Source organism: Aedes aegypti, chromosome 1 (assembly GCF_002204515.2).
Source record: "Aedes aegypti strain LVP_AGWG chromosome 1, AaegL5.0 Primary Assembly, whole genome shotgun sequence".
Taxonomy (NCBI): Eukaryota; Metazoa; Arthropoda; class Insecta; order Diptera; family Culicidae; genus Aedes; species Aedes aegypti.
The window spans coordinates 203797503-203818730 of record NC_035107.1 but is presented as its reverse complement, the minus strand read 5'-3'; the positions used below and the strand labels follow the sequence as shown (position 1 = coordinate 203818730).

Below are 21228 nucleotides of genomic sequence, written 5' to 3'. Positions count from 1 at the left end.
AGCTGTGGCCCCGGGCCCCCACATTTGTAAATCCGGCCCTGGGTATTGGACTCTTCGGTCTGGCAGGTAACACTTTAATAATATCAGCAAAAAAATATTGCGTTTGCATCACACCGAAGCATAAATAGCATTTTGAGTGAAAAGTCATGCTAGCAAACGTATCAGAATTAGAAACAACTAGCCTTGTGTTTAGATTCAGCAGCATCTTTGGAAAAACTGCTCCACTGACTGAGGTTCTTAATAATAGTTTATTTTGAATACAATACTAGACGATTCGTGATATCGGAATCTGGGCTGCATATATGACGTTGATATGTTTCCTCTTCGCGAGTCTCTCTCAGGTTTTGACAAGTGATCAATTCCACCTCGATATAGGATCTTTTGATTTTTTTTATTTTAGAGACGAATGAATCTGTATGATAATTTCGATATATTAGCCAATAAGGCTCCTTTTCTGCATTCAGTTGCTTGGCATTAGCAATATCATATAAAACAAACACGAAAAACAATAAAAAATATCAATTTCACCCGAAATTACGGTACCTTAATATCAAGTTATAGAGAGAAATCCACAATACACGCTATACAACTCTCCTTAACGCGAGTTATGACAACATATTAAAAGTTCGTTAGTTCGTTATCATAGCTTCCTCCATGGTACCTTGATTAGCAAGTGCCTTAATTTTGTGTGTTTTGTAACTCGACGGTCCCTTCAATATCGAGTTATAGACAGTTGACTGTACCCAAGTAAGGTGCCTTGATTTTGTGTTCTGTAACTCGATACCTCCCTAACTCGATGGTCTCTTCAATATCGAGTTATAGAGAGTTGACTGTATCTACTGATGCATTGATTTATAGCGGTATCGTAGACTTATAAAAAGCATGATGTATGAACAACTTAAGGAACTTAAATACAGGTCGGACTCGATTATCCGGAGTATGGATTTTTTTTTCACTCCGGATAATCGAATCCTCCGGATAATCGAATCACTAAGTAAAATTGAAATCTACGATAGAAGAACTTAAATATTATTACTTTTTGTTGTTTTATTTATATGATGTGGTGGCGTAACCAGAAAATATTTCTAGGAACAGTAGGGGTCTTTACAAGGAAAATATTTTTTTTGACCAGCATACACAAAAAAACACTTTTTCAAACCCCCCTTTTCTTAAATACGTTCAAAACTGCAAAACCATTCATATTGTATATTGCAATACCAAATTATCTCAGAATTATGCATAAAAATTGAAAAACAAGAACATCAAAAAACAAATTCCGGATAATCGAGTCTAAAATTCCGGATAATCGAATCCCGGATAATCGAGTCCCCGGATAATCGAGTCTCCGGATAATCGAGTCCGACCTGTATCTAACAAGTTGTAGATACAGTCAACCCTCCCTAATTCGATATTGGAAGGACCATCGAGTTAGGGAGGTATCGACTTACAGAACAAAAAATCAGTGCAACTACGATCCAAGGGACCATCGAGTTAGCCATGAAAATCAACTTTTACTATGATTCTCTAACTCGATATCGAGATACGGGATATCGAGTAAGGGAGAGTTAACTGTAATATCAAGTTGTGAAGAATTGATTTTATGTTTCGCGTGATCATTCCAGATTAATGATATTAGTATAGGTAATAAATAATACAGAGCAAAGCATATAAGCTTGCCATATGTAATCAACTAGTGATAAAGAACCTCGATTACCCTGTCCGATTACATATCGATTTGTACCACATTGTACTGCAAAAAATATGTATTCGATGTATTTTCATGACCTTTTGATTGACGTCAATATATTACCTAAATAGGTAGGTATTAGACCTATGAAGTCATAGATATTTAGAATTGTATGTGGATAGCTTGCAGTCAAACAGTTCTGACTAAGAACTTCATCAATCAACAGAAAACACAAAATGTTATCGCATCTTGACAAAAGTAATAGAATCTTTTCAGATGTTCGGCAGTCCCTTCTAAGCACCATCCAGAAACCTACTACAAGTTCTGCTACCACCCGCTTTGCGATGGATCGATATTTTATATGGCGTCTTGCCCATTCCACAGAGTGGCCACCAAACTCACCTGAACAGTCGTGCACTCGTAGATCTTTTTGAGCAATAATTTATTGGCTTCGTACGAGGAACCGTCCGGGAACAGCAGGCTCAACTCCGCCTGGCCTTCCGCGCAGCAAAGACGGCAAATTTTGTCGACCGCCGATTGGCCAACACCGGAGGTCGCATTTTCTCCGTACGCTTGGGCAGCAGCTGCAGCTGCAGTATCCATTTTGTTGTCTTGATCGTTCAATATCTCCGCTTCTTCACTAATGCACACCCCGAAACCGAACCGTATCTACAGTGCGCGCGAGCGGACCGTGAACCGAAATCATCAATGTGGAAACACACACGGAAACAGGCCCCGACTTGAAATCTACTTGAAGTGAACGAAGAGCGAAAACCACCACACAACGATATGAGTCAAGTCTATAGATCTTCAACAACGCCCAGCGGATCCATTTTCTGAAGAACTACTCTCTACCTTCACCGCACTGCACAACCGCTTGCTTCGTTCGTTCGTAACTCCGGTCCGTATGTCTACTCACTTCAACGCTAGGCAGGACAATAAATTTGGTTCGTCGAACAGCTAGGGGAAAGACGAACATCAACCAGCCCTCAACGGAGTAGGCCGTCGTACCTGCTGCTGCTGCTGAGCATGTGTAACGACGACGACGCACAAGAAGGCATACAAGAGCACGAAAAACGACAGGCGTTCAATATCCTGAACCGTGGCGAAACTTGCCTTCTACCGCAACACTTTTGACCGGAATTTTCAACGCTCCATCCCGTCAGAATGAATCTGAATTTTATCGGAAATTCTTTCTACACCTTTCATCGACGCTTTGAACACAGATTAGAACAACTTCGATCACTTTTCATCGTAGATTTTGTCATTTTTTCACGAGCACTTTGGATCAACTTTAGCTTCTGTACGCCACTAACACACAAATTATCCCTTCGCATGACAGAGAGTACCGACCGCGCGGAACAAGAGAAAGAGAGAAATATATTCGCGGCTACGCCGAAACAAAACGAGATGTTCTACTGGAGCGCTCGCACTCACGGACATTCTCGTAAGGAACTGTCATCGTGTGTGTGGAAAAAAAGCAAAACATATTTCGCTCCTTGTTCTTCTTACGGAAAACCGAGAAAAACAACATCAGGAACTTCGATGCCACCAAGGTGTGTATACTTGTTGGTGATCTGTCTCACTCAGTTTGTGGAGAAAAGTAGCAGCAGGGAGAGGGAGGAGATTTTCCCTTGATGTTGCGGGCCGTTTTGTTTAAAAACTTCGCGGCAAAATTTGTAAACAAAACGGCCTGCAACAGACGCAAACCATTTTTAACATTCCAGATTCGGGACTACGAAGCTGCTGATGTTTTCTTCGGTTTTCTGTGAGAAAAACAAGGAGAGATATATTTTTTGCTTTTTTTCACGCACACGATGACAGTTCCTTACGAGGTTTTCCATGGACTTATCCACGGTCTTCTTTTATCCTCGACTTTCTTTTTCTTTTCTGCTCTAAATGCGGCAATGTTTACATAAAATGACATCAGGACCAACATCCGAACGACGAATGTTCATGAAGTGGATGAATGCACAACGAAATCGTTCATTTTTTGTAAACACGGCCCGCAGTAAAAGGTGTTCTTCCCGATGGAAGAAGCAGCGTGACTTCATTGTAAATTAGTTCATAAGGCGAGTGCTTTGTAAATCTCGTTTTGTTTCGTAGTCGCGAATTACCTCAGATATAGAGTCCTTGGTAGTCACTTCGTTCGATGCAAAAATGGACACGGAAAATAAAATCTGATGCTTGATTACACCGCCATCCTATACACTGTACGACAAAAGCATTCTTTAATGGGTAAAAAGTACCCAGTCTCATAAAAACTGGGTACTGCGGACAGACTCAATAAGGCAATCTGACGTTTAATCTCCTTTTTCTATTTATCTGGTGTTAGTATTTAAGGTAGAGAGATGCGACGATTTCTTCAGTGGATACGAGTAACTGACACTGAAGAAGACTGCAAGTGGTAGTCGAAATACGCGTATCTGTCAAAGATAAGCATTTAGGAGCGGAATTAAAAGGTACACGATACTCCATCTACTTTTAAGTTTCTCTAAGATTTTCAACTTTTGCTATCTAACCACTACTTTCGCCACTCCGCTGTATGGAGAGAAAAAGTGACTTAATCACGAATCAAAACAAAACACTACTTGAGTCAATTTTACACTGGTACAAAAACGTCGAAAGTAACTGAATAACTTGACTTATCATTTTGAGGAACTCCCTAGTTTTTGAATGTGAGCTTATTGTATGCAAAATTTAAGCAATGTGCACAGCGAAAAAATGTCAAAAAGGTGATTCATTTAAAAACAGTTCTAGAAGATAGGTTATGATTCTTCTCAATTTATTTATTTATACCGTATGGAAGTTACTTACGTCGATTTGAAAAAGTAATCGAGATTTGATCTTTTGCTGGAAAGAGAAGGGTGTGATAGCCTTATATGCTGGTAATCGGGAGCCTGATTGCCGGAGCCAAACATTTGAGATCATGGTTATGTGGCTTGCAGAGCAACAATGGAGAAGTATTGTAATCTCAGAGATAAAAATTATATTTTTTTTGTTACACATTATTCAGTATTCTGAATAATATTTATAACATTTTTATATGTGTCGGTTCTTCTTGGCATTAACGTTCCTACCAGGTCCGTCCCACTCGGGCTCAGATTGGGTACCACTTCTAGTACTGCATTTGGTCCCTCGGTAGTGCAAAAGATACCCAAGTTTGACAGTTCGCAGTACACTTTTCACGGCATTCTAGATTACCTTATGAGCCATAAAGTTTTGGGCAACTGCAAGGGACAGGAGGTCTTTAATTTGTCTTTGTTCCTACTGGGACTGGACCGCCCAAGTAACATTTAAAGCTGAACAGCAAGAGTAATGTCTGAACATTTGCTGATTAATGGTGTACAAGGCTGAACACCGTGACAGCTGAACAACAATTTGAAGAAAAGCTTATTAAACTCTTTTATTCAGCAGTACATTCAAAGCTGAATATCAAGTTGAACAAACTATTTTCCATCTACAGTTTTCGCTTTTGTTCAGTCAACCTGAATGACATTGATTAAAGTAGATGAAAAAAACCGAATTTAGTACTACCATGACCCCACAGTTATAGATCATATAGTATATTCTGAGGTCCGTTCGTTAGTCATATATCCAATTTCGTTGTCTTCTATTTTGTGATCTTGTTCTAAACATGCTTACGATTTGAGGCACCCCAGGTTCTGTAGTGAAGGGTAAGCAGAATGCATATATGAATAATAATATTTGGGAGAAAACATTGATACAATCTAATGTTGAAATGAAATCAAAGTCATCTGCAGATTAAGGGCCGATTTCTTCACCTTCGCTTAAGCCGTAAACCACGTTTACCCATACGATTAAACCAGGTTTAAGGCCTAAGCGGTGGTGAAGAAACCGCTTATAAGCCCTATTCAAAACTTACTCGTTTGGCTGCGTACTGAGGATTTAGTTGACGTTCAATGGAGAGATATTTGAATGTGTGTAGACTATTCGAATGGAAAAAAGCCAACTGTCATTCTTCCAGTAGAAATAGAGCAAGAAAGAGAATGTGTAAATGAAACGACAACAATGAGGTAACCGAAATCTCATGATTCGAGCGATCACTGGAAGAAAGCTGGGATCAGTTAATCGGTTATTGTTAAGAGCAACAGAAGTGTTGCAAATTGTGGTCCTCTTCCGTTTCACGGTTACGACATGGCGCAGTCGGTAGGATATTTCTGTTTCCATTTCTGCACATTTAACAATCTCACAACAGTAATAAATTGTCTTTTGACTTCCTCTTTTTCAACGAATACAAACTTTGGTTCAGCTACCGGCTGCACCATGTCGTAACCGTGAAACGGAAGAGGACCACAATTTGCAACACTTCTGTTGCTCTTAACAATAACCGATAAACTGATCCCAGCTTTCTTCCAGTGATCGCTCGAATCATGAGATTTCGGTTACCTCATTGTTGTCGTTTCATTTACACATTCTCTTTCTTGCTCTATTTCTACTGGAAGAATGACAGTTGGCTTTTTTCCATTCGAATAGTCTACACACATTCAAATATCTCTCCATTGAACGTCAACTAAATCCTCAGTACGCAGCCAAACGAGTAAGTTTTGAATAGGGCTTAATCTGCAGATGACTTTGATTTCAACATTAGATTGTATCAATGTTTTCTCCCAAATATTATTATTCATATATGCATTCTGCTTACCCTTCACTACAGGTTCATTACTCATACATATTTAAGACCTTAGAACCATTCAAACGAAATTTCTTTCCTTTTCCATGGTTTGCTATTAATGACATTTCAGTACACGTACGAAAAAAAAAACAAAGTGGTCGGTGAAATAGTGAATTTCATTTCATGACATGCCGGTTCATTTCGCGAAAACAAAGTGGCCAGGTGTCATATTGTTTTCCAATGAACCAATGCACGGGTTCACTAATTTGACGCTTGAGCGGTGCCGAATTCACTAGTTGCCATGGTCACATAAATAACACGGCACCGCTTAAACGTCAACTAGTGAACTTGTGCATTGGTCCATATGGCGGATCAACCAATGGACTTATCCAGGTCTTCTTTTATTGTCGATTTTATTTTTTTTCCGCTCTCCGGACCAACATTCAGTGAAGGAATGTTCACCGAATGAACATGAAGTGGATGAATGTGCAGCGAAATCGTTCATTTTCTGTAAACACGGCCCGCAGTAAAGGTTTTCTTCCCGCTGGAAGTTGCAGCGTGACGTCATCGTAGATTAGTTCATTTGACACATCGTATTACCTCCCTTTTAGATACCTTGGTATGGACGGTGTAACCGAAAAAACCAAACAACAACAATTTTGACAAACAAACTTTGTTTTCAGTGAGACCGCGGCGGATCGCGTCGATCTTTGGGAACGATTTTTGTTTATTATTTTCAAACTCGGCACACAATTTTTTAGTAATCTCAAATCGAAACTTGGACTTTTCAAACTTTGTTCGTTACAATCGGAGCGGGATGGATCAAAAACCGAATATCCGGTAGGATTTTTGAAATTTAAAAAATAATGGTCGCACTTCACTGGAATGGGCGACAATCTGTATATTCACATTTAACATATTAACAATTTTTCAGTGTCCTACAAAAAAACCATCGATAAGGACGATTCAGATGGGGATGGATTCTGCCGGTTATGTTTCACTGAGACGTATCCACTGGTGCAACTGTTTCCGGAAAACATCAGTCCAGACCGAGATCTGCTGTGGAAAATTCTTGAGTGCACTACACTAAAGGTAAGTAATTACCGTTCATTTTTCTTTGATAGATTTTTAAACATTTCTTTTCTGGTACAATGTAACGTTAGAGAAACCACAGACCACTCAAATTCACGCGTTTAAGGTAAATGCTTTCTTAGTGGAGGTAGTATCACGTAGCATGTTTTGACATGTTTCGCACAGGAATGTGATTTTTTTTTCCTCGTCTGTAGAGCCTTTTAACCACTGCTTCCATTATTAAGGAATATTGTGGTGTGACCCATATTTTGTTTGGTGCTCATCAATATTCAAATAATCAAAATATTTAATATCCTTTCACAATTGAGATGTTATAGACATTGGTTGTGTCACACTGTCCCAACTGGGCACAACTCGTTTTATAAAGTATATTACCCTACTAGGACTACATTACCAAATTTCCAAGGGCTCTAATAACCCATTTCCAAATGATAAAATTCTTTGATCAAGCAATGCTCCGCAGTTGCAGAGTTTTTAGCTTGACAAAAACGACACTCAGAGGATTTGATATTTCCTCTTTTTAAGATGATACCTACTTGGGCAGTGACCGATCGTCAGGCCAGTTATTATCCTACACTCAAAATAATCCAAACGTCATTGTTACGTGAAAACATACGTGATTTTTTTCCATCGCACTTTTCGCGTAGCTCTTACGTGAATCATAGGTAGCCCAGAATGAACGCATGAACTTTTGAACTTCGTCCATTCCACCGGCGCTATACGTAAGAGCTACGTGGATTTTCCGGTAGCATTTACGAAGCGTTTCAATAGGACCTAGATGGTTTTGCATTAAATTTAACTGTAATAAAGACCAATCTTATTTCTAATAGGCTTTGGAAGAAAACTAATTCCCAATTGGAAAATGTAAACAAACTTAAAAGATTGTGATATTTTTATTGTCTGAGCATTTTGAATCCTGCTTCCTCAATGTTGTGAGTTCCTTGTCTGTCTTGTTGTAGCTTTCGCGTGCTATAATTGATAGAGGTTATAGGTCAGTAATTCAAAGCATATTTACCTTGAAATCAATCTTACACAGGGTTTAAAGCAGCAGCAACTTCTGAAGTTCTTCTAAAATCAAGCGGGCGCCATCTTAGGATTTGAGATCAACACCGAATGTACATACAATATGCAGATGTCGAAATGAACCTAGGCACCTACGTGAATTTTACGTAAGTGCGATAGGTAACCTCAGTAAAAATTACCAAGTCACTATTTGGTGGTTATGAATGGTTTAGTGATCTTTATCTTAGTCAGGTGAAGTGGAGGTAAAATGAATTAGGAACGATCTACGTGATTTTCCACGTAGCAATGACGTTTGGATTTTTTTGAGTGTAAGATTTCCTTTATTAAGATTGAGTATAGACCGGGCTTTAACTAGACTGGGTTTTATGAATCTTTTCGCTTGCTTGGATGTATCCGTGGCGTTCCAATTGGATTCTACCATGGACATTTTCCAATGTTTCAGATTCATCCAGAGAGTGCACTCAGGAACACCACAGAACGGTTCAGGGTCGACAAAGCTCGAAGCTGCATCCTGTCTTGCTAGATTGCCGGCGATTTCATTCCCCTCAATTCCACAATGGCCAGGCTGTACTGGGTCAATGTAACTTCGTTCCTACTGGCAAATTGCTTTAGAGAAAAAAAATGCATTCCCATACTAACTTTGATCTACATGTGAATGCCTTTAGAGCATTTAAAGCTGCTTGACTGTCCGAGAAAATACAGATCTTTGCAAACCTAGTTTCTTTTGAGACAGACATTTGTACAGTCAATGATGGCTTGTATTTCAGCTTGGAAAACAGTGGGACTGCGCCCTATAGCGATTACCTTGCTGATACCAGGGCCGAAAACTCCAGCTCCGGTATTGTCGCCCATCTTTGACCCGTCGGTATAAAATACAATAGAACCTGGACTTAAACTTGGCCAACCAGAATCCCAAATATAGCGACTTGGTTTCACCACTTTGAAGGGAACATTATAGTTGATCTTCGTTGTCATCCAATCTTGTATTGTTTTCATATCTGAATTCAAATTGAATTCCGTGATGATCTTCATGTGACCAATCAATCACCATCTAGTATTTTATTATAACGAATTAACTGCAAGGCATTTTTTGCAGCTTGCAGTTTAATGAATTGTTGCAAAGGCAGTACACGGAGACGGAATTCAACTCAATTTTGGGTTGTTTCAACGCAATTCCGTAGTTGAGCCCAATAACTCAATTTTGGCTAAATTTCCAAGGTCCCCACTAGGTAGTTTGGCTTTAATTCCATTAGAAAACTATACTCAATTTTGGGTTGATTTAACGCAAAATTGAGTTCTTTCGACCCAAACATAAGAAAAGTTGCATTTACCCAAATTTGGCTTATTGGGCCAAAGTACCCCCATTGGGTAGATGCAGCTCTCTCTATTTTTGACAACATTCGTGTGGGAGAAAGAGAAAACCGAGAGATTTTGGGTTGAAACTATAATCGATATACTTAATTTTGGGTAAAGTAAACTCAAAAATTAGGTAAAAATATTTCTCCGTGTATATTAAGAAGGGCATCCATCCAAGGCAACCGATGGTGTACACGGAGAAAACGGAAAACCCATATTTGAGTATTTTTCAACTTACTTTTGAGTTATTTTTCTCTCCCCATTTCATTCGCTCCTTCTATTGTTGTCAGAGAGCGAAGAGCAAAACAACCCAAAAATCGAACCTTAGTGCGTTACCTCAAATTTGAGTAAGTGGCACAGTACTGGAAGTTGAGTTATTTGATCTGCCGGTTGAGTGAAAAGAACTTAGCCAGTAGGTATTTGTTCGCACGGCTGCAAATGAAAACAACTTCTACCCCGTCAACCCAAAATTAGGTTAACGCACGAACCCCCGGAATTGAGTGGAATGAACTCACTTTTGAGTACTTCATTTTCTCCGTGTACTGTTCATTGCATCTGTCATAGGCCTATTCACATGACGTTTCAAATCAGCTGATCCGGAAGCTCTTTGGCAGTTCTTCTATGAAAATGACAGACCCGTGTTAGCACTGGTCCTCCACCGATGTAAACAAATGCATAGACGGACCTGTCACATGAAAAGGCCTATTGATATACAAGCAAGTCTTTGCAACTTGGCCAGCTTCATTCTCACACCAAGTTCGGGATACAGTGCACGTATTTTTCGCGGAAGTGGCAAAACGTGCTGATTTTCGATTGAAAGTGAAACAATGTTAGCCGTGAAATCGGAGACGCATCATCTGTGGAAGTTGTGCCTACTATGGGCTCCAGAAGAACCTGCGGTCAAAAACGATTCGTCCACGCACCAAATGTACCATGTACAAAACGCTGATTAGACCGGTGGTCCTTTACGGGCATAAAACGTGGAGGACCTGCAAGCACTCGGAGTCTTCGAACGTCGGGTGCTTAGGACGATCTTTGGCGGTGTGCAGGAGTACGGTGTGTGGTAACGAAGGATGAACCAGGAGCTCGCTGCACTCTACGGCGAACCTAGCATCCTGAGGTAGCAAAAGCCGGAAGAATGCGTTGAGCGGGGCATGTTGTAAGAATGCCGGACAACAACTTTGCAAAAATGGTGTTCGCTTCCGATCCGGCAGGTACAAGAAGGCGAGGAGCGCGGCGGGTACGATGGGCTGACCAGGTGCTGCAAGATCTCAGATCTGGCGAGTGTGGGTCGCATCCGAGGATGGAGGGAGGCAGCTGTGAACCGAGTTGTATGGTGTGGAATTGTTAACGCGGTTCTATTGTAATATCAATGTAATACCAATAAATGTAAATGTAATGGTTAGAACTTCTAGAAAAATATTTGAAAAAAAAAAAAAAATAGACAGTAAGAGGATCATAGTTCATAAATGCACACTATTTTCTGACAAAACGGCACTTTTTCAAATCTGATAAAACCAAGGTTGGAACTGGCGGCTCTTTATTGCTACCCCGACGTGTCGCTGGTTCTAAAATGTAAACAACCATACAAAACAACGACCAAACAATGGTGACGGCGTAATCAATTTTCTCGCAAACATCTTTTTGGGAATTTAGCAGAATTTTCTGATTAAATTGCCAACAGCGCACTGCTGTAGCACGTAGCAAATAACTGCTTGCAAACAATTTCTTTCAAGCGCATTGATTACCTGTAATTTTGCGAAGAATGATTTTTACTTTTCCGCGTTAAGCCTTAAAACTGGTTCTGGACTTAGGTTGGCGGCTTTTCAATTTTACTCCCAGTTGACAGCCGCCCTCCACCCTTGGATAAAACCACAACCACGTGTTTGACCTTGCATTCGTGTATTGTGTGGGAGGTATGATGCCCACACCATTATGCCCAGGGAAGTAAAAAAAATGCTATTACAAAAAGGGCCTGGATCGACCGGGAATCGAACCCAGACATCTTCAGCATGGCTTTGCTTTGTAGTCGCGGGCTAACCGCTAGGCTAAGGAAGGCCCCACTTTTACTTATAATTTGTACTTAATTCTTACACACACGAAATGAGTTAATTAATGTAGATGTTTGCAATTGATCTCCATGATATATAATCCATATATCTCCAATACGTACTGTAGATGCTAAGACATTTCTTTCTTTCAGTTAACATACGACACAGACCATACAGCACAGATTTGTTCGTTATGCATCAGAAAGATGACCGCTTTTTGCGACTACCGTATGGAATGTCTGAGAAACGACAAGAAAATAGCATCTCACAGACAACGCAAAATGGTGATGCCGGCATATCCAGAAGTACGGACTACTGTAGAAGTGTTACGGGAATCCGAGCAATCGGTAGAAGTAAACGAAGATCATTTAGATGAAGACGAATGTGAGGATCAGATCAGCATTATCCATGAGGAAGATGCTAATGAAATTGCTGAGGCAATTGATGACGATGATGATGATGAAGCGTATCAACTCACGGATGAAACATCGAATGTGAAGGAGGAACCAGCCTTCGATGATGATCACCTCATGGCCGTAGTCGAAGACAGCGATCCTCCCGATACAGGCGAAGCATCTGATATGGATAAACAGGAAAAAGTGAAAAAGAAAAGAACACGAAAAGTCCTGATCCATGATGGCCATACGTATCAACTGCTATCTTCGCGCCCAAAATGTGACTCGATCACGTGGGGATGCATTTGGCGGAAAACGAAAGGATGCCGGGGCACTCTGGGTACAAAAGCCAGCGGTTTAATAATTGGCAATGTAATTCCACAGCATAACCATCCAGTTCAGCCGGTCGATAGAATGAAACAACGGAAATCGATCGTTATGCATGCTTTTCGGGAAGTCGAAAACGTCTACCTCAATGAACCGTACGAGATCATTAAGAATCGAATCGGGGGTGATATGCTCGTATACAACGGAGATCGATATCCTTACTCTCACAGTCGCAAGGACGGTTGTCGCATATGGAAGTGCAGCTCCCACCGAAAATGTACGGTTTCGATCTATCTCTGTCCGGATGGACGAATTTTCAAATTGGCCAACAGTCAACATTCCGAGGAGAAAATTTTGCAGAAAAGAAGCCGCACATCGGATGGTGGAGGCAAAGACTCCGCAATCAGTGATGCATCAGCCAACATCGAAGAGATCTATCCGAACCCGAAAGGAAACTTTAACTACAAGATAGTGAAGAATGCCAATAAGCGGAACGTGCTCATCTACGAAGGGGACCGTTACACCTTCTACTATAAGAAACCAAACGGATGGGTTGTGTGGAGGTGCACAATGGCAAAAGGATGCATGGCCATGATATATCAGCTTTGCGATGAATCAGTGGTCGTGTTGGGCGAAACAACTCATAATCATCTGAGCGTTGTCGAAACCTGGTAGGTCAAAGTGAGTGCTAATAGATTGGAATAATTTGAATTCAAATTACCTTGATCTCCAATGTTTCTTGGTAGAAGAATATATTCTTATTATATTTATAATATATTTATAATATATGTATTATATATTTATAATATATATAATATATTCTCTATAGAGAAAGCCTTTTGTTCATAAGCTAGTGGATTCGTGTACGCCGTGGCGTCCAATGGTTAGGTTTTTAAAAGTACTGCCGAGACCCATTTCGTTGGTCAGATTCTATAACATTCCCCAGAAAACCATTCCCCCGAAAACCATTCCTCCGAAAACCATTCCCCAGAATTCCGTTCCCCAGAATGAACCATTCCCCAGAAAATCGTTCCCCAGAATTCCATTCCCCAGAATGCACCATTCCCCAGAAAGCTATATGAATATCCATTTTTATTTTCTTTTTTTAATTATTGCTTTGCGTGAGTCACTTATGTGGGGGCCCAGATAGCCGTAGCGGTAAACGCGCAGCTATTCAGCAAGACCAAGATGAGGGTCGTGGGTTCGAATCCCACCGGTCGAGGATCTTTTCGGGTTGGAAATTTTCTCGACTTCCCAGGGCATAGAGTATCTTCGTACCTGCCACACGATATACGCATGCAAAAATGGTCATTGGCATAGTAAGCTCTCAGTTAATAACTGTGGAAGTGCTCATAAGAACACTAAGCTGAGAAGCAAGCTCTGTCCTAGTAGGGACGTAACGCCAGAAAAGAGGAAGAAGAGTCACTTATGTGACAGGCTAAGGTCTGATGTGACAAAACAAATATGTATGTAGGAGGGTTAGGAACATAATGAACACACGGGGCGAAATGGACACCCCCTTACTCTCTGGGAATATGCATATTTCAGCAAAACTTTATAAACTGTACCAAACCTGTATTGTATATGAACGTTTTTACGGTATAAAAGTTTACGCTTTGCTTCATTTGTCCTCTGAAATTCTACTATATTTTTTTCTCAGCTTCAAATTAGTTTATAAGCAAAGCGGAGGAAGCGGTGGATTTAATTTTAGAGCAAAGAAACATATTTCCATTCTATGTAAAATAAGCATTTACCTAATGTGTCCAATATGCCCCTAATCCCCCTATTCATGAGTATTTTGCATATTATAATAATACACCCTTCTTTTAATACATTTCCATAAAATATACAGACTATATGTTTATTTTTGCATATATAGTGATGCACCCTTCTTTCAGTATTATCTCATTAATGATATAGGCAAAATATATCGATGGAGAGCCCATATAGCATAAGGTCACTTGGCATAAAATGATTTGGTATAAAGCCATTTGCCATCCAGCCATACTTATGCTCCTTCTTTTCAAAAAGGATGTTCTTCATGTCATGCCAAATGGTCATTGGCCAAATGACCATTATATCAAATGGTCCTTGATCATTTAATCAATTATGCCAATTGCCTTCTTGCCATTTAGTATCCTTACGGAACATTTTGTCTATATCGTCAACAGGCTGAAAGGACTGAAAGAAGGGTGTATCACTATTTTGTGCAAAATCAAACAAGTCATTTGTAATTTAGACTTGACGTAAAGAAGGGCGTATCATTTTAATGTGCAGAATAGTAAGTTTTTATTCTGCCGAGTTTACGTAATCATTATATCGGAAACGTATAATATGATACTACGAACGTCTTTATTCTAATCGGTGTAGCCCTAAAAAGTAAGAGATGATGCACCTTCTTAAAACATTGATGAAAAGCTGCATACATCACTACATTTGATAAAAATTGGTCATACATGTGAAATTATACATTTGGAAACTACTATACCGAAAGAAGGGCGTAGCTCTATTTTGTGCAGAGTAGTGATGAGTTGTATATTCTTTTAAATAAATATTAGATATTGTGTTTCCCCATAGACTGATCTATCAGTCTTCATAAGTGCCAATAAAAGTGAAACTACTGTGATAGTTCATTTGCAAATGAAATTTGAATTATGCGTAAAGTGTTCATAATTAGCAGCACCAATGCTAATCTTCTCATGTACTTGTAAACAACTTTGTAATTTTCAAGTTTTTTAAAAAGATTATTTCAAAACTTTAAAGTAGGTATATAATTTTCTGGAGAATGGTCCATTCTGGTGATTGGTTTTCTGGGGAATGGTTCATTCTGGGGAGTGAAATTCTGGGGAATGGTACATTCTCGGGAATGAGATTCTGGGGAATGGAATTCTGGGGAATGGGTTTCGGGGGAATGGTTTTCTGGGGAATGTTATAGAATCCGTTGGTCACCCTATCATCGGGTTGGAGTGTAGAGAAAACATCAGTTGAAAAAATAATCGTGAATTCGAACGGCTAATAAAAATAGTTATAGTTTTAATCATCTGCGTTTATTATCCCTCGTTCTCGTGTCCGGTTCCCACAGCACGTTTTTCATCTTCTCTTGCCCATTCACATGACTGTTAGTATGTCTCGTTTTAGAGACTTAGCTTTATTGCATGTGAGAAGTTCTTGGTGATATTCTCGCCACGGTAATTCAGAATGGTTCGACGGATGTAGATAAAAAATCATTATGATAAAACTAACGCGACGACATGTTAGTAAGCTCAAAACAACTGTTGTCCTTGCAACTGTTAATTTAGATAGTTAGGCTCAGGGTCGATTATTGTATAGAGCTTTTTAGAGAAGTATTTATAAGCGTGAAAATGAAGTAATGATCTTCCATCCCATCTTCAAGTGTTCACCACAAGCACAACACTTCATTCTGGCGCTTTAGAACGTCCATGTTGTAACTTGTTCACACTAGAAGTCTGCCCAGATCGAGTTGGCAGAACGCGCCTATACTGCTTATATTCGCATAACAGTCCCATGTTCTAAGGGATTTCATATAAACATGGGACTATTATGCGAATATGGGCAGTATACCCCTTTATGAAGCGAAGGCCAGGGATTTACGTTAAACACAACATACACTGAGAGGCAAAATAAAGTGCCCACCTTACCAGTTTTCAAATTTCTGTCGTTGATTTGGTTCAAATTAAAGTTAACACACTAAAATATTTTTTGATATTTTATTTTTGATATTCTTTTAAAGTTGCACTTACGAAATTTTGATAAAAAAAGGAATTTTACTCAAAGAAAAAGAAAATCAATTTTGATTGAAAAAAAAAATAGTGACAAAATAAAGTGCCCACTTCCTTCTTGGCCCCAGAAAAGATGATTTAAGAAAAATAAAGAGCAATTTAACAGATTTCCCCGCAAGATGTTGATGTAGGAATCTGCCGTCATTATTCCGTCGATTTTCACGAGGATTCCTACTGCACTCCACGAAAAACACCCCCAGACCATCACATTTCATCACATCTCACCTCCATGCGTCACCGTTCCTTGGATGTAGCGCTCCTGAAGCTCGAGCTGTTTAACCGAAAGCGGCGGGCTCGTGTGTGGTGCAGAGCGCCACATCCAAGGAACGGTGAAGCATGGAGGAGGAAATGGGGATCTCTAGGTTTCCAGAACAATCCCAGAGAGGTTTTGAAGGATTCATAAGTGATTTAAGGAAGAATCCCAGGAGGGAAATTCCAAAGAATTCTGGAGTAATTTCTAGACCAATGTCTTTTTTATATGCTGTATCAATATTTACAAGTAATTATAATAAATGAGTATTTATGGAACAGTAACAATTTTAATTTATCGCCATAATTGAACGACAATTTTAATTAGAATGTGCATCCATCACATCATCCCTCTCAGAAGGATTGTGATTCTCAATATTTTTTTTGCGGTGATTCAGAATTGTAATCACATACTAGTTTAATTGTATGTGGTGTCATTCAATATTTAAAATAAGATTCGTTAAGGCGAACTCGTTGATCCTTCGACATGAACCAACGAGCATTGCTTGAAATAATGAGATTTTTTCGATTACTTTGCTTACTGATTTCTTTTTCTGAGAATCTTCTAAAAGTTACTTTCAAATGGTTCCGAAAATTCCGTTTGGAATTATTCCGTGAATCTTTCTGCAGTTCATCTGGACATCGGAATTATTCTGGAAAATATTCATGAAATCTTCTGGATGTCTGTGAATTTCCTTTAAATCTTCCAGGGATTCTGGCGAAATAACTTCTGGGATTCTTTTGAATATCACTGTAATTTGGATTTAGAATTCACATGGGATTATTTCAGATATTAACGAAAATCCTTCAAATAGAAGTGATGCTTCTGTAAATCGCCTTGGAATTCTTCTGGAAATCCTTCTATAATCCCAAAGCAATTCTCAGAAAATTTTTCAGAGGGATATTTTTAATAATCTCAATGGAATTTCTGAAAAATACCAGAACGATTTACGGTTGAATCTCACGAAGACTTCCGGTAGAATTCTTGAATGATATCCGGAAGAATGACAGTCGTATTTTTGGATGAATCTTAGCAGGTTTTACAGCACAATCCCAGCAAAATTTATTGAAAAACTGAGAATGGAAAGATATCCGAAAAAAATCTCCAACAGGATTTTGGAAGAGTCCCAGAAGTATTTCAAAGATATTGGCGTAAAAATCTCAGTGGAATTTCTTGAAGAATTTCAGAAAGATTTCCGAAAGCATCTCAGGTCATTTCCGGAAGAATACCAGAGGCATTCTCATAAGAGGTTCTCATAGAATACCAGAAGTATTTCCGGAAAAAAATCTAGAGTTATTTTCGGAGGAATTTAATGATTACAAGTAGAAGCATTAAACCTAAGAATGCTAAAGTCGCTACTGTCCGTGTTAAATAAAAACCGACTAAACAGATCTCTTATGTTGCTAGAAATTAACAACGTTTTCATACTATGTAGTGGGCAATTTTCTTTCACGTGCAAATAAGGTCGCAGCTTCCAAACTGAGTTGCGATCGCACTTTGGATTATGACAAAAAAAAAAACAATAGATGAATTCATACTGCTATATGTGATGTATTTCTCTACAATTATACAGCGTTAACAATATGCTTAACAGTAAGGTTTCATAGTAAGTTATAGTTACATTTAATAAAAAAGCATTAGCCTCGGCTTTAGAGGACGTACAAATTAAGGAAGCAACGCTACGGCTCTGCTTTTGTACATTGTATAAACGGAAATAGAAAAGTTTATACTGCTGCTTAACAATGTGCTTAAAAGTAAGGTTTAAATCATATATCAAGGGTTTAAAACAATCCACGTAAACCGTTAAAACGAGAAGTAATAACACTGTTAAAAATCCAACGTGCTCATCAATCTCACATCAAACTATTGGAGGGTGCCGAAACTATGCGCCGTACCCTGCCATGCTGCCGCCGAGCTAACAAAGAAGAGGGCGGATTCATTCGACGCTGTTTTGGCGGTGTATTTCCCAGCCCAGAATCGTCGAACGACTTCCAACGTTTCAACGCACTGGAAGTTGGCACAACCGGAACGACCTGATCCGAAGCGGAGACCGTTGCTTTCTCCGGCACAGGCACGTTCGGGGTTTCGGTCTCCGGATTGATACCGTTCAGCAGCTTGTAGCACTCCATTCCCGGTTCGATCAAATCGTCGAGCCGAATGCCCTTGGCGGTGAGGACTGACACGCGCTCGCAAATGTCCTCAATGGCCAGGGTAGGTTTCTCAACAGTTTCATCCCTTGTGTAGACGAGTTCAGATAGCAGATGGCAGAATCGCTGCTTCAAGTTTGCGTCAGCCGACGGTTGCGGTGCAGCTACCAGTTGCACGTTCAACGGAACAAGCCGAGAGTTCCTGGAAGCCTCGAACGGGTTGGATATGTAGTTGACCAATTGTTCAAAGTTCATCTCGCCGTCTGGAAGTGGGACGTTCCGTGGCAGATTCAGCATGTAGTCTTCTTGTTCAGCAAGATCGCCGAATTCCAACGCTTCCAACTGGATCTGGTTGAAGCGGGGATTGATGTAATTGGTTACCGCGTGTTCCAAATCTTCGAAGTGTTCCGGTTCGTACAGGACTTCACCGTAGAACATTGCCCGGAGGTCTTGCGGAAACATTTCCACATCCGGTGCCTGCTGGCGGAAGCGCTCCCAGAAGGCCAACTGGCGGGCTGTGACGATGGCTGACCGGTCATACACGTACTGTAGCATCCGCTGGGCCAGGCTGCGCTCATACTCCGGGGTAAGCTGATTCGAGAAACTGACTGCCGATGAGGTGGCCGTCCCGGAAATGGAGGAATCTGTTTTGTTTGAGGATAGAATTAAGAGTACTGATAACGATTTCTGAAGAAGTACTGATTAAATACGTACGCGATTCGGAGGAGCTCATTTTTTTCCACGAAATATGATGCATCAACTGTTGTCCGAATCAACGGCAAGGACCAAGTGGATGAACAAATTTTGAATCCTTAGAAGCCGTTCAAGATGCGAGCTTGGCGCGCTTTCACCAGTTCATATCAAGAGTGAGCTTCCAGAAAAGAAAAGCTTGATGAAGCGCTCACACTGCACTGAACCAAATCATCCGTCTAGAATCGAATCATTCAAGCGTGTGCTAGAATAAGGGCGTACGTCGCATGCACACTTAGATTATGGTTGGTATCCACTTCGTAAGTACTGTGCAAAAGGATAGGACAAGTAATGGTCAAGAAATACTTCAGCTGTTCAAATTACTTGAGCTGTATCCAGTTGACAAGTAGAGCTGATTTCGTAACATTGGTAACGCCTGCTGTACAAATCAAATGGAGCTGTCACTATTCCGTACGGAAAAATGTGCCGCTCAATTATTCCGCAAGTAAAAGTGACACTTCGCTCATTCTGGATCAGCTGTCAAAATTACTTTGGTAATTAGCAACAAATTGTACTTGACCGCTCTACTTAGGATGTGGATACTAGGCTTTATCAGGCAATGGACATGCCCTATATCAACTGCAGCGATTTACAGTAGACAGGATATCCCGGGCCCGATCTATCTGACAAGCCACACGGAGAACTTTGGAAATACTAGTTAGATTAGCAATTATTACATTTTTCACATATTTGGATTTTAAGCATATCATAGCTTAGGGCTCATTCATTTATTTCATAACGCTGAAATTGGCCATTTTGGACACCCACCCACCCCCTTGTAACGCTTTTTGTATGAATATTATTCAATTTTTGTATGGGCCGTAACATCGTTAGGATCCCCACCCACCCCCTCCAGCGTTATGAAATTTATGAATGGGCCCTTATCAAATATGTGTCACGAATATATTTTTTATACTTTACCATGCATTTTCAGAAAATATCAATTTCAATGATTTTTGGGCTATCTTTTCTTATACTTTGGACTTGGTGAATTTTTTTTCATAGTTTCTGTTGCAGGATCTCACGCCATTTTAGCAAAAAGAACGTTTTCACAAGTTTCATAGGGCCTTTCCTAGCCAAAATTAATAAAACTTTCAGCTCTCGTATTACCTTTAAAGTTAATTGAGAAAACTTCAACAACTATGATAAGGAGTCCAGGAAGAAGTGATAAAATAAACGAATTTCAGCCATCCGGAGGTAAGCCATCACTTCATCCACCATCATGCCCACCAATTAAAAATTTAGCTATCTTTTTCAGCTATTTCCTTGATCTGCCTGAGATTTCACATGATCAATTAATAACCACCAACGCGTTCGTCGTTTTCTTCTCAAAACAACCAGCAATTCTGACGGAATAAGGTTCCTTACAAGCGGAAAAGTGCAATATCATGGAGGCGAGTTGGTAGTATGCGCTGAGAACGGCATCGGGAAGAAGATAATCGAGCATTTTAACATGGTCAAGCAACTATTGACGCATGTTAAACTCCATTAAGAACGCTGCATTACATGAAGAGTGCAAATTCTAATGTTCAGCATAATATTGAATAAATAAATGTCTTTTATCATTTTTTTCGTTAACTTGATTATGGTTCTCTTTATGCTCTAGTTTGGGTCTGAAAAGTAAACAAAACTGTAACGGAAGCATAAATATAAAAGCGTTTTAAAGCATTGTGCATCTTAAGCACCGATTATACTTATGAAGGTATAAACCGGT

At 39.8% G+C, this 21228-nt stretch overlaps 3 protein-coding genes across 3 annotated transcripts in view; 1 reads left to right on the top strand and 2 right to left on the bottom strand.

The window, feature by feature from the left end:
- The window catches only part of LOC5578982, a 72927-nt gene extending 69902 nt beyond the window's left edge, over positions 1 to 3025 (bottom strand). Inside the window, exon 1 of the mRNA XM_021857295.1 lies at positions 2090 to 3025. Coding sequence (XP_021712987.1) covers positions 2090 to 2290 — 201 coding nt within the window. The 5' untranslated portion in view covers positions 2291 to 3025. The remainder of the gene's footprint in view (positions 1 to 2089) is intronic.
- A 3977-nt stretch (positions 3026 to 7002) lies between these two features.
- LOC110673995 lies at positions 7003 to 13280 on the top strand. The gene is made up of 3 exons (XM_021857293.1): positions 7003 to 7163; positions 7258 to 7415; positions 11998 to 13280. Exon 3 carries the CDS (start codon positions 12052 to 12054, stop codon positions 13240 to 13242), a length of 1191 nt encoding a protein of 396 aa, XP_021712985.1. The 5' UTR covers positions 7003 to 7163; positions 7258 to 7415; positions 11998 to 12051; the 3' UTR covers positions 13243 to 13280.
- Positions 13281 to 18144: 4864 nt separating this feature from the next.
- Positions 18145 to 19656, bottom strand: LOC110681492. The gene is made up of 2 exons (XM_021857292.1): positions 19479 to 19656; positions 18145 to 19408 (listed from the first exon to the last, which is right to left on the bottom strand). Exons 1-2 carry the CDS (start codon positions 19519 to 19521, stop codon positions 18471 to 18473), a joined length of 981 nt encoding a protein of 326 aa, XP_021712984.1. The 5' UTR covers positions 19522 to 19656; the 3' UTR covers positions 18145 to 18470.
- Positions 19657 to 21228: the final 1572 nt, after the last annotated feature.